A 13,976-nucleotide genomic window follows, 5' to 3' on the forward strand; every position below is an offset into this window, starting at 1 on the left:
TCAGACACAAGGTTTTCACAATCACACAGTCACATTGTTACACTGTATCATTATTCAATCATCCTCAAGCCATTTGCTCTCTTGTGTGTTCAAAATCAGTTGTACTGTCCTCTAGTTCACTTATTCTTGCTTCCACCTCTTCAAATCTGCTGTTGTGTGTCTCTAGTATATTTTTTATTTGGTCTACAGCACCTTTAATCTTTGTGATATCTGCTATTTTTCTATTTATTTTTTTTCAAATTCCTCTTTATGCTCTTCTAGTGTCTTCTTGATCTCCTTTATGTCATTAGCCATCCCATTTGTTTTATTTAGTAGAGTTATATGAACATCTTTAATTAGGTGTTTTTAAGTCTGTGTCTCCTCTGGTGTTTTAATTTGGTCATTAGGCTGTGTTACATCTGTCTGCATCTTCATATGCTTCGTCATCTTCTTTTGCCTTCAAGGCATGTAAATATCCTGATAGGGTTACTTTGGAAGTTGCTTTCCTTCAGTCGTTTAAAGCTTTGTATTTGTGGGACAGCTGTGGAGCAGGGTGCGGCGATGCAGTGGGACACAACAGTGTGGTGACGGGCTGTGGTGCAGGTATAAGCAGGAGTGCTGGATGCTATGCTGGTGGCTGTGAACATGGGGTGCAGGGCTGTGATGGTGAAGTGGATGGGCATGTGAATTGTGGGGGTCATGGGTATCAGTGTGTGGGGTATGGGGCACACAGTTCAGGACACAGGGATGGCAGGGTGCAGAGTGTTTTTGCACAGGGGAAGGGGTCCAGGGGGTTTGGGATGCAGATGCACGAGTGTTTATGGGCAGAGCACATTTGCGGGGGTTGCAGGATGTGGGTCAGGGGTGGGTGATGTCGGGTGGGCCGGGTCTGGTGCAGGCGTACAGTATGGGGGGTTTGGGGCAGGGTGCACACGTGTGCAGGACAGTGGTATGTAACACAGATGTGCATGTGAGCACCTGCCAGGTGTGGGAGCAGGGTGCTTGCCCGGAGCTGGCAGCATGTGGTGGAGGTGCATGTGTGTGCGTGTTTGTTTCTGGGGGAGCTGGATGCTGATGCACACGTGCACAGAGTTCAAGGAGGGGACAGTGTTGAGTGACTGTAAGGACTGGGGGCAGATATGGCCTGGACATGAAGGTGAGTGTCCACAGCCCAGATGTGCAGGTGACTGCCTGCAAGGGGCAGGGAGGGGAAGGTGGGGGTCGAGGGGCTGGGTGTGGTGCATGGGTCTTGGGAGGAGTGGGGTAAGACTGTGCGCATGTGTGGGAGAGGTGGGTCAGGCTGCAGCAGGTGTGCATGCATACACAGGGTGGGGTGCTGGATGGGAACAAGCAGTGGGGGGGTCAAGGCGTGGGTGCCTGGAGTAGGGAGGGACAGGTGATGGGGTTCAGGTGCATGGAGTGTGGGGGTAGTCACTGCACAGGGGCAGCATGAGTGAGGGTAACATCCTCAAGGCACGTGGCTTGGCTTACTTCCTTGTTCCTGTCTCCCTGTCCATGCACTCCTGCGGGCTCCAGACCTCTGTTCAGAAAGGGGCATGTTAGGCAGTTTGCACTAGCTGGATGGTCTCCAGTTCTCTGCATCTCAATTCTTCAGCTTTCGTAACCAGGGTCTCCCCATGTTGTATAGAAGACCCTCCCAGGTCAGTTACACCCTGGAATCCTGTCCCAGTTGCCTTCCCGTCACTTCTCTAGCTGTTCCTTGGAGCAGGGGTGAACTCGCCCTATCCTATTCTGCCATCTTACTGGAATCTTCCCACTGCCTTTTTCCATCCATGCTTTCTGATAAGATATTGGCTCTTAAACATTTGTATGACATGTTGCTTCTCTTTTGTGGCTTTCAGAATTCTCTCTTTATCTTTGGCATTCAACAGTTTGATTACTAACATGGTGAGGTATGAGCCTATTTGAGTTTACCCTTTTTGGAGTCTGTTGAGCATCTTGGATGTGTATCTTTTGTTAAATTTGGGAAGTTTTAAGCCATTATTTCTTTGAATATGCTGTTCCTGACTCTCTTTTCCTTCTTCACTTCCACAAAGCGTTACTGATACACTTGATGGTGTCCCATAGGTTCCTCAGGCTCTGTTCACTTTTCTTCTTTCTTTTTTCTTTCTGCTCTTCATACTGGGTGACTTCAATTGTCTTATCTTCTTGTTCGTTGATTCTTCTGCCAGTTCAAATCTCTTGTTGAACCCCTCTAGGGAATTGCAGATTTGTTACTGAGGTCTTCAGCTGTGTGTGGTTCCTTTTCATAATTTCTATGTCTCTACTGATACTCTCTTTCTGTTCATCTATTGTTTTCTTGAGTTCCTTTAGTTCTTTGTTCATGTTTTCCTTTAGCTCTTTGAGCACATTTAAGAGTTGTTTTTTTTTTTTTTTTAACATGGGCAGACACCGGGAATCAGATCCAGGTCTCCAGCATGGCAGGTAAGAACTCTGCCCCCCCTGAGCCACATGGCCCACCCAGAACTATTTTTAAAAGTCTTTCTTTTCTCCAGATCTGATTCCCCTCATTGATGGTTTCTAAGCTGTAACCTTCTCCTTTATTTCACTTCCTGTTTCTTTGTATATTTCATAATCTTTTGTTAAAACCTGGACATTTTTATATTTTAGTGTGTTAACACTGGAATTTAGACTTTTAGGTGTCTGTTCCTTGAGCTTGTATCCAGCTAGTATTATGACAGGATTTCCCTTGAATGTCAGGACCTAATAAAAAAACAAAAATAAAAGCAGAAACAAAAACCACCTTTCCTAGTCTTTGAAGATTGGCCAAGGCAGTGTGGTCCTTCAGGGCTTATTTATACAATGAATTTGGAGAATAGCTCCAGGCCAAAACTGTGCGTGCCTCTTATATTGGGTATGCTGTATGGCCCTAGGAATTCCCCATTTACGTGGATATGAATGTGGCCTCTTCCCTAGGAAACAGTTTCCTCAGAGTCCTGGGCACCACACTTTATGTCCTTCAGCCAGAACTCCCTGGCTCCAGGCAGCACGGCTTGACAGCTCTCCCACAGTGTTCTATTCAGAGCTCAGTGAGCTGCCTTCTATATGCAGGGCAAGTTCTGAATCAGCAAGTCCCCCAGACAGATTGGGCCAGGCATACATTCTCCCAGTATGTGGAGTTACTTTACTTTCTCTAGAACTGTGAACAGGTATCTGCACCTGGAGTGCAGGCTGGCTGCTCTCTGACCTAGTGAGGGATGGAGGAGGAGTCAGCCAAGGCCCTTCAAGAGTCTATCACTTTTCAGTATATCTTTTTTTTGGCAGGGGGTGGTGCATGGTCCAGGAATCAAACCTGGGTCTCCCGCATGGAAGGCGAGCTTTCTACCACTGAACCACCTGTGTACCCTAAAAGTCTACCACTTTTAAGTGTCCTTTTTCTTAATTCAGTGCTCCTCCTGGTACTACAACCAATTAACATTTAGAAAGATGTTTCTGCCAGTTTTTGGTGGTTGTTCAAAGCTTCTGTAGGAGAATGGAGCTCTGAAGCATCTTACTTTACCATCTTGATTGGGGTGGGTCTCCATGCATTATTTTTATAATCAGAAAATTTTCAGTGACTTTTAAAATAAATGCAAGATTTGCATATACTGAGAAAGAAGGTGTCTACCGTGAATTGTTGTGGTTGGTGAGCATGTGTAGTAGGATTCCATTTCTGTACAAAACTAACATTTTGTTTACGTACACATATGCATGGGCACATAGAACTTATGCTTAGAGAGTGAATTTGGGAAGGGGCTTCCACTTTTTCTTTATATACTTCTCTGTTTGATTATATTGCTTGATCTGTGATTTTAAGATCTGTGATTTTAGAAATAATATAAGCTTAAGAAAATGAATATAGCCTGCCATGAATATCATAAACTAAATCCAGAATTATTTTCATTTAGGATTGAGTTAAGATCATAGGGAAAAACATAAGGGGAGAAATAACAGACTACCTTTCTGGCCTGCAAAGGCCCCTGGACACTGATTCTCACCTGCAGCTCTTGACAAATTCGACGTTGGTGTAGCGGAGCTTGCTCAGACTCTCCTCCAGGTACTGCCGGAAACTGCGCAGGGACACCTGGATGACATCGACATAGCTGAGCAGCTCCCGCTGCAGTGTGCTATTGAGAATGACCAGCCTGCAGGAGACATGGGAGAGCCAGGGTGGTGACCAACGCCTGCGAGAGCCTCTCAGGCTGCTTGAGCTCCACTTACCCTGCCCAGCTGGGGGCCTGCCAGAACCACTGCCTGCTCTCTCCGGAACATTAGAAAGAAGCTCAGAATGCCAGCATGGTGCAGACATAGTGTGCTGGATCAGAGAGCATCGTTCTTCCATCTCTGGTCTCTGCCACCAAACCTGTAAACACCTAAGTTCTACTGGATCTCTTCCTCTCCTAACATGCTCTCTCTTCAACCCTGGAGAAATGGCACCTGTGGTCTGGGGCTCTCCCAAAATAGTGCCCTGCAACCTCCTACAACCAAGTCCACCCCAACCAGCGGCTCCATGTGTAGCTGCTGCTGCAGAGATACCTGTGGAGTCTCCTCCTGCATTACGTGGCTGATGCCCCCTGGGCACCGAAGTCCCTCCATCTCCAGCCCTTAAACAGCCTCCTAAGACCCCCTTGCTCTGTCCTGAGCACAGTCCCTACCTTGAATGTGGTTAGGGCTCCTTCTGTGCTAGGAAAATTCTGCCCCCTTCCATACTTTCACCATCCCACACCAGGTGGTTTTCTAAGCTCATTTCAAATGCTACCTCCTGATTTCCCCTGATGGGGAAATCCCATTTACCTCGCAACCTCTGAAAGGTAGAGGTTGTATGGAATTCCCCATTGGTTCTCCCCAGAGGCCTGGTCCATATAATTTTTAAAAGTAATCATCCCGGAATCTGGGAGGATGATTTCAGACAGGCTACTGGGGAAACACCCACTTCACACAGGAGTTTTACTCTTTTGAAGAGATTAACTCAAAAAGAGGAGGCCCCTGCAGTGCCGGGGAACACCGTGCCTGCTGTCCTGTGGCGGAGACTGCTCACCAGGAAGTGCAGCCTGCCTGGTTGTAGAGCTGCATTGCTGGGACACAGACTCCCAGGTCCCTTACTTGTGACTTCTTGTGGCATTCAGGAAAACGTGCTCCATGTCGTTGATCTTGCGGCGGAAGTTTTTGCTCCTTGTGTTTTGCTCTTCTTGGAACTGGCAGAACATCAGCCTCTCCTTCTTCAGCGTCTCGATCACCCCAGCACAGTGGCTGTCTATCCGCTCTTGATGAAGCAAGAGCTCAGCTGGAAAAGGATGAGGGGAGCTGGCCTTTTTGGAGTCTTCAGTCACCCTAGGACATTCTTTTTCTGGAGCAGTGACCAGCCCCTACCCTTCCCAGAACAGAGACAATTCAGAACAAGATCCCTGGGCCTGCTCCCATTGCCTTTGCCAGCGTTTGGCTTCAGAATGGGCATGAATCCCAGAAAACCCAATCTGAGCCTACCCCAAGGTCTCTAACTGGAGAGGGGGCTCTGCCCAGCTGTGGATGGAGAGATCCTTGTGGTTGGAGAAACTGCCTGCAGCAGGAGAAAACACAGCCAGGCAGATAAGAGAGTCTAGGAGGTGAAGATAGGAAGGCAGCTGTGGGGGAAGGTTGAGACCCAGGAGAGAGACTAGGCAGATGACAATCAGCACCAGGCTGGGCAGTCTGGATTTCACTCCTTTCTATCAGTGAATACTCATTTTCAATGGATCTGAATTCTGATGACCTTTTCAAGGTGGAGTGAAAAGAACCAGGCTTCAAGAGGCTTTGCTCAAAATGAGTAGTGGGACTCTGGGAAGAAGGGAACCAACCTTCAGGCAGCACCTACTCTGTACTCCAGCACATTTAGTGCTCACATTTCCAGATGAGGACAATAAGTTTCCAAAAGTGAACCACTCCACGTAATAGAGAAGTTGGATGGGATGTTGTGGGGGCTGTCTGCTAGCTCAAAAGGACTATGATGGAGATTGAATGTGATGAGAGTGAAAAAACAACAACAAACACTGAAAGTTCCAACTAAAATCATGTCTCCCATCCAAATAAATGGACCTCATTGCCTAAGAGAGAAATGGCACATCTTTTTAAGGATCATGGATTATAAACTGAAAATAATGGTTTCCATAAAGGAGGTTCCACCTTACACAAAGTGCTCCTGGATTGCTCACTGCACTATTCCAAGGGTTAATTACCACCACCACCACCCATTTTGGCAGGTGAGGGGGGGTCAGAGAGGATAGATAACTTGCCCAGAGTCATATAGCAAAAGAAGCTGAACCTGACAGCTCCAATCTCTGAGTTACAGGCTTACCTCTGAGCACCTACTGTGCAGGTGTATACCTGATGGGTCTGTGAGCAGATCTAGGGTCCACAGAGCTAAAACAGGACGATACTCTGCATTTCAGCATATTATACTCCCTTGTTTGCTTTAAAATGTTGTACAATGAGGATTTTGAGTACCACCTTCCTCAGCAAACCTGGGAGGTGTGAATCCTCATGCACCTTCCCATTGTAATGACAATGTGCCAAATGCTACATGTGGTGTAAACAGAGCCGCTCATGGATGAGGAGCCCTGCTGGTGCAAACCCTATAGGAGAGTAAGGGGCAAGAGGGTTTCCCGGCAGTGTCCATACCTGCTCTGACATTGTGGATATCTTTTTCAATGCGCTGGGCTCTCGGCTGGTGCAGGTACAAACGCAGTTCCAGTTCTGAATCCACCTCCTCAATCTTGGTGGCTACGATGACCCGGGCATTGATGGCACACTGGTCAAACCATTTCTCCAGGTGCTCGAAAAAGCCAGTGCGAAGTCTGAGGGAGAAACCAGTGGGGGTCACCCATGCTAACAATCAGGACCAGCAAGAGATCTTTCCTTATCAGTACATAAAGAGCTGCCTCCTTTCACTCCTTTTTCTCCCAACAATATCACATTTTCATCATACATTTAACCAGATCCCTACTGAAGGAAACTGGATTGCTTCCAAACTTTTGTTCCTCCAAAGAAGTCTGCAATGAATAACCTGTATATGTGTCAAGTGGAGAGGTATATCTATAGGATAAATTCCCTGAATTGGGATTGCTTAATCAACAGGTAAATGTACTTATAATTTTGATATATCAAAATTTTATATCAAATTTTATATTTATATATATTCAGCCATTATATGGCCACTCAACATATAATGGCTGAATGGCCTCCAATGGAAGGGAATTTGTATTTGTATCAGCAATGAATAAAAGTTCCTATTTCTCCATAGCCTCATATTGTATGTCAAACTTCTGGATTTGATAATTTTGTCAGATTCTGACTGATACTGAGCATACTTTGATGAGTTTCAGTCTTTTTATATTTGTTTTTCTGTGAACTTTCTGTTCATATTTTGCTTGTTTTCTATTGTGTGGCTGCTCTTTTGCTTGTCAATTTTTAGGAGCTCTTTATATACTGGGAATGTGAGCCACTTTGTCTGTGACATGAGTTGCAAATATTTATTCCTGGTTTATGTGCCTAGTTTACCATTTATCCATTTTTAAATTCATGATTTTTTTTTTGCCATGTATTGTTAAGATATCACTTCTCCCCAAATAGATGTATAGATTTAATAACATTCACAATAGAATAGTTGAGCAATAGCTTTTGTGGAAACTGACCAGATAGCTTTTATGGAAACTGATCAGCTGATTTCAAAATTTACATAGAAATTTTAAGGGCCAAAAATAGTCAAGACAATCTTGAAGAAGAAAAAAATCATAGAATTTATAATACTAGATATTATAAAGCCACAGTAGTTCGAGGCAGTATGAGATACTGCTGCAAGGACAAACATATAGAGCCACAGAAAAGAACAGACAGTCCAACACAGATCCACACATACAGACATTTTATTTATGATGAAAGAGGCATGGGGAAGCAGTGGGGAGAGGATAGTCTTCTCAGTAAATGGGGTGGGTCAACTGTTATCCATAGGGGGAAAAATTCATTTTAATTACTACCTCACACTATAAAACAGAAATCCATTCTAGATGGTATTTAGGTATAATTGTGTAAGTTTAAAACAACAACATTTCTAATGGATAACATAGGAAAATATTTTCATGACCTCGGGGCAGGCAAAGATTTCTTAGATAGGACAAAAAGTACACTAACCACAAAGACAAAAAAATAACAGATTGAACCTTATTAAAATGTAGAACTTCTCCTTATCAAAAGACACCATTTAAAGAGTAAAAAGTCATGAACAGAGTAGGGATAAAGAATGCTCATATATTTTTCTGACAGAAGACTTATATCTAGTATATGTAAACAACTCCCATAAATAAATAAGAAAAAAGATAGGTAATCCACCAGAAAAATAGACAAATATTTCAGTAGACCCTTAGCAAAAGAGATAACCAAATAGTCCAGAAAAATGCAAATTAAACCCACAATATCCTAGTAAGCATACACCAAATGGGTAAGATAAAAACCCCTGATGATACCAAGTATTGGTGGGAAACTCTCACACCTGCTATGTGTAAACCATTACAATATCTTTGTAAAACTCTTTGGAGGTATCTCCTAAAAATGAATATTCTCTATGACCCAACAATTCCACTCTTAAATGATAACCCAACAGAAACGCATACCTATGTTCACCACGTACAAATTGGAAATAATCTAAATGCATCAATAGCAGAATAGATAAAATAAAATGAGTTGTACTGTAGGAGCCAAGGGTTAAAACAAGACCTGCAGAATTCGCTGGGAGCAGCTGGCGTTAAAGTGGCGCCAAGAAATTGAGGAGACAGTTATTTGCTTAATGGAGAACAGTCTGGGAGAGAGAGAATGTTTATTTTGTCTTAGCCCCAGGTTCTTTGTGGTCATCTTAAGTAAGCACTCTGTATTCTCACCAGGTGCATGTGTACATTTTGTCACGTGAACCCTGCAGTATATAAGCAGGAACCAGTTAAGATGTCTCTGGTCTGTTATCTTTGAACTTCAGACCCCCTGAACCCATCTGTGTCTGTCTTTCATTCTTTCTTTCATTCTGTCTTTCTTATCATTCCTTAATATCCTTTGAGCTCCATTTCATAGGAAGCAACATTGTATCTTTTGTAGTGGAATACTGTACAGAATTAAAAATGAAGTACAGCCTTATTAAAGAGTACATATGAGTCTTACAAACATAATGAAGACATCAGACACAAAAGGGTCCATTTACATAAAGTTAAAAAACAAACAAAACTGGGAGTGCAAGGGTAGTTCAGTGGAAGAATTCTCGTCTGCCATGTGGGAGACCCAGATTCAATTCCCAGTCCATGCACTTCCCCCAAAAACAAACAAACAAATTCAACAAATGGTGCTGCAATAATGGGATACTCACATGGAAAAATAATGAAATGTGACCCTGTCATACAGAATACAAAACAAACAAAGAAGCAAAACTAATTCAGAGGTTAAAATGTTGGTAATCCTTGGGGAAGAGAAGGTAGTGACTTGGGATGGGCCCATAAGGTGGGTTCCTGGGGTTGGAAATGTTCTATTTCTTGTGGATTCTGGTTACTGGTTTGTTCCCTTTGGATAATTCATTGAGCTGTGCATGCATAATTTTCTTACTTTTTGGCATGTGTGCTATGCTTCGACACACAAATCCAATCAGCTGATTAAAATTTTTTTTCTGTTTAGTCCCAAGGCCAGATAGCATAATGGTTGGTGCAAGACTTTGGAATTATAGAGTCTACATTCATATCCTGGATCTATTTCCTGTCTCAGAAATTTTGGCCAAGTTACTAACTATTTGAGCTTCAGTTTCTTTACCTGCAAAGTAGGGTTAATCATGGTATTTCACTCATAGTTACTGAGAGGATTAACTTCTTACTGGCAGACAGTGAGAACTCAATAAATAAAAACTCTTTTGGTTGTTCTTTGTTGTATGGGCCAGGGGGATGATGGATAATATCCTGTGGTAGAGGGAGGAGAAGGATGAGGATTGAGTCAAGAGACATTTTCAAGGTGAGGAGTAAGGGGGAAAAGTTCAGAGATGATGCTAAGGTTCAGGAGAAAGAGTATGAAGGTCTGGCTTTACTCCTTCTCCCTGTCTTGATCTCCTGCCCATCTGTAAACATGGAAGGTGGACTAACCAGGTCCTCTCTAGATCTTGTAGCTCTTGTAGAGTCAGAGGGCAATGGAAATGTTATCTAAAAAGTCAAACACACATTTCTAAGTTTGATCCAAACTCAAACACAAAGACCCAGAAACTTGAGAGTTAAAGGTGGTATATGCTAAGTAGGGTTATGGGTCATTTCTATATTCTTCATTGAACTTTTTTCTATTTTCTGCAATAAGTGGGTTACTTAATTAGAAAAAAATGCATGTTATATCTATACTTGTGTATTTATATAATTAAAAAGAGAAGAAACCCTAAAACTATAGATTTGCCAGGAACTAGAACCCAGAAAACAGGGGTATCACTGATTCTCATGTATAGGGACCAAGCCAGTAGGGCCTCCTGAGAGGGGCAAAGGGTGTCACTTCACAAAGGATATCAATAACTTCAAATAATTCCAAGACATTTGCTATTTTTATTGTGTTTCTCACCCCTCCCTTCAGTAACCTATGCTTTTTCCTTTTCCAGCAGAAATTAGTGCAATGTTTTATTACAATATTTCACCTTGTTAATAAAACCCAGGACAAAAAATTAGAATGAAAGGTTTTTCTACTCACTGTTTCTTAATTTCTGAAACTAGGCTGGATGGAATGATCACTTGTTCAAGGAACTTGACATTGGAAGTGTCTTGAGTGAGCATGGTTGATAGGTTGGAATGAGGCCTCTTGCAACTCTCTTCTTCTTCCAGGGGGAGGAAGACATAGTATGTGTTCCCACTGGAAGTCGTAAAGGACTCCATGTCCTTGTCAGAGATTTTCTCTAGATTCTCTTCCTTGGATTCAGCCTAAGCAGGTATAACAAGCCTTTAGACTTGACATCATCAAACAGATGATGGGATCCCAACCACAAGATCCATGACATCAAAAATAAACTAGTGATGTATGGGCCAAATCTTGCCTACAATTTTTCCCCAATTAGTCCTTCTGAAACTGGGAAATCTCACATAATCTGGATTTAGGGTTTCTCTTTAAAAATCAAAAGATTTGGCAATTCTGAGCCTGCATTCCCATGTGATATTGTTGGCTGCAGCTGAGTAAGGATGGCATAGCCTCCTTATAATTTTTTGTTTTTAAATTCTGGGCAGCTCTTTATTCTCCAAATCATTTTACACATGGTCTCCAATTCTCTTTTCTCAAATGTCTTGTGGCCATTTGAGTTAGGGATTCCTGCTCAAAAAAGAATTCCCAGGTACCAATGCCCCAAATCAATATAGAAAAAATGACTCTTCCAATTTCATAATTATGGAATTCAAGTTATTGTTCTGTGAGTTTGAATGTGTGTTGAGGGCAAGATTCATTTATAGTAGAGTCAATTCTCTGGTTTCTAACAAGCATTCTGTCTGCCAGCATGGCTGCAGCTTTTCTTTGTTATGCAGGCAGAAAATGTGAAGAGAGAAGGAATAGTGAGGCTGGATAGAAGCAGGGGGCTCTCGCCTAGAAAAGCTAAGTTGATCTATACAATAAAGAACAGATGAGAAAGAGAAAGGACAAGGAAAGATGAGGAAAGTCATGGAGTTGCGGGGTGTTTCCAGAATAGGCTGCAAGAGGGGATGTGAGGAGAAGAAGGGAAATTTTTAGAAGGCATTGCTCTGACTTAAGAATTGGATTTGTCGACCTTTGTAATTCTTTTTATGCACCTCTATAGAGACTGGATCGTGGAGGATCCCAGCTTGTATTAGAGATATACACGAAATGAACAAAGTGAAATTTCTCCATACCCAAGAATAACTTTGCTGCTGGTCTGCTTCATTCATTATCGAATTCTCATCTTTTTCCTTTTGCTCCTCTTCCTCTTCTTCTTCTCCCTCCTCCTCCTTCACCTCCTCCTCCACCTCCTCCTCCTCCTCCTCCTCTTCTTCTTGAACTGTCACATATTCCTGGGTTGGGGATGATTTTAAGGAGCTTTTTCTTTGAATCTGCATTTCCTCTAAGTCCTGAATAGATCCCTCTCTGGACTCATCCATCTCATTGCTTGGGGAAGAGTTTTCTTGCTGACTCAGGACCTCGTCATTTATAGAAGACAGGATTTCTTGATCTTTTTCTTCTTCCATCTCTTCTGTTGTCTTGGGGGAACTTGTCCCTTTACTTAAACTTTCCTCACTTTTGTTCATTTCCATTTCATCCTTTTGTTTTTTCCTCAGTTGTCTCATTTTCTCCTGGAAGTGCTTTTCATGTACTTCTGTTGATGACAACACCAAAGCACGAGGACAGGTTACCAATGTGACCTGGATTGGGCTTCCCCAACCCAGAAATATACAAGAGCAAGTCAGTAAGAATAAAATCGGAATTGTAAGAGTGTTACCTGGTTCTCTGAGTTTGAAAATGACTTTGCCTTCCAAGTTCTAAAAGGAAAAGGACACAGGATACTGAATGACCAACACTACTTTTCTCCAGAGGGCCACTTAGAAGGGGTCATCTTTATTCTTAAGTAGAAGGGTCCACCCTCCCCTTTAACATGTGATGCAGACCTTGAGCAACATATTTCAGTGTGGTAATCAGGGTGTTCCCAACCCAGGGAACCAGTTTTTCTTAATTTCGAACAGACTAGCAAACTCGTTTAGCACACAACAAACATTAACGGATTAAAACTTTCTGATACATTTTTGTAGTGATCTGGGACAAAAAGCAAGAAAATAAAAACTGAGGGATACAAACAAAAGTGCCAGCAACTGCTGCATCTGAAAAGACATACACATGAATTATACCATCATGAAAACCGTCTTTTTAACCCTACAAATTCTTGTTTCACAGTTCTGGGTAAAGTTGCAGATATACTGGGTTATGGATAACAGTGTGGGTTATAGACTCCCAGCTCCCTGGCCTTTAAATCCTGCAGAGCTCAGTGTACTTCCCTGTGAAACTGGGATCATAAAAGTGCCTATACCTTTATATACCCAGTGATCAGAATGGTATGGCTTGAGCCTCTACCTCAACCTAGAAAGTATCATAGGGAGCATTTATCAGCAATCACAGCAGGGATTGTTGCTAAGGGGAAGGATTCTCTGATAAGGAGCTGGGGAATCCATTTCAGTGGGAAGCCTTTGGCCAGGCTGGGTGCCAACCACAAGCATTTTTGGCTGTAGCTGGGTCTGTTGGGGAAGGAGCCAAACCCTGTAGGAGTCAAGTCAGCATGTTCCACATATTCATGTACTTATTCATTTATTGAGTTTGAATTATGAACAAGGCTATAAAGCGCAACTGAAGTTAAATACAAATTATAAAGGTGTATCTGCCTTTAAGGAAAGACATTCTAGTTGGACACTTGAAACTCCTATATTTGACATCAACCAACATAATATGCATGCTGAGAGGGGAGAGGTGTAGGCAGAGCAGGGGGTAAGGGAGGTGAGATGAGTGGACAGGAAAAGTTCTACTGGAAGTGGACTAGAAGTGGAGGTGGGTTTGGAGATGTGAAGACAGGAGGAAAAGATGACAGCAGCAGGAGCAGGATGAGGAAGAGCAGGCAGGGGGCACGTATGGGAAGTGATGAGTTCACTGAACCAAAGAGAGTCAAAGTGGGAACCAGAGAGTGGAGGGTCTGTATGGTCATTTAGGGGATGGGAGTTGGAGTTGATAGGTGCTGAAGAGTGGGTGAGGGCTTTTTGAGCAGACAAGTGAACAGGTCAGAGCTGTATTTTAAGAAGATTATGTGGCAGTGCTGGGTACAAGGAATAGAACTCACAGTCTTTTCATTATTATTCCATTCAAGTCTTCACACCTGAGTTCTGAGCCCTTTTAACTTCTTTTAAACTGAGAAAGAGACATTGTCTTTTAGAGATACTTTTAGTTTCTTACTCCTTGATGCCCTGACATAGATTCCAACTTGTACCACTAGA

General features: G+C 42.9%; 1 protein-coding gene and 1 long non-coding RNA gene across 5 annotated transcripts in view; one reads left to right on the plus strand and one right to left on the minus strand.

Annotated features, from left to right (window-relative positions):
- LOC143673314 (uncharacterized) overlaps positions 1-13,976 on the plus strand; it is a 93,067-nt gene that overhangs the window by 60,519 nt on the left and 18,572 nt on the right. The window contains exon 2 of the long non-coding RNA XR_013170319.1: positions 2,389-2,424. This is a non-coding gene — a long non-coding RNA (uncharacterized LOC143673314). The remainder of the gene's footprint in view (positions 1-2,388; positions 2,425-13,976) is intronic.
- Positions 1-13,976, minus strand: part of CCDC180 (coiled-coil domain containing 180) — a 101,868-nt gene that overhangs the window by 47,307 nt on the left and 40,585 nt on the right. For all 4 annotated transcript variants that reach the window (XM_077147574.1, XM_077147592.1, XM_077147566.1 and 1 more), the window contains 5 exons: positions 11,859-12,482; positions 10,699-10,925; positions 6,634-6,809; positions 5,083-5,263; positions 3,978-4,124 (listed from right to left, as the gene is read on the minus strand). In XM_077147574.1, the coding sequence (XP_077003689.1) occupies positions 3,978-4,124; positions 5,083-5,263; positions 6,634-6,809; positions 10,699-10,925; positions 11,859-12,482 (1,355 nt within the window). The remainder of the gene's footprint in view (positions 1-3,977; positions 4,125-5,082; positions 5,264-6,633; positions 6,810-10,698; positions 10,926-11,858; positions 12,483-13,976) is intronic.

Source organism: Tamandua tetradactyla, chromosome 2 (genome assembly GCF_023851605.1).
Source record: "Tamandua tetradactyla isolate mTamTet1 chromosome 2, mTamTet1.pri, whole genome shotgun sequence".
In the NCBI taxonomy this organism is placed as follows: domain Eukaryota; kingdom Metazoa; phylum Chordata; class Mammalia; order Pilosa; family Myrmecophagidae; genus Tamandua; species Tamandua tetradactyla.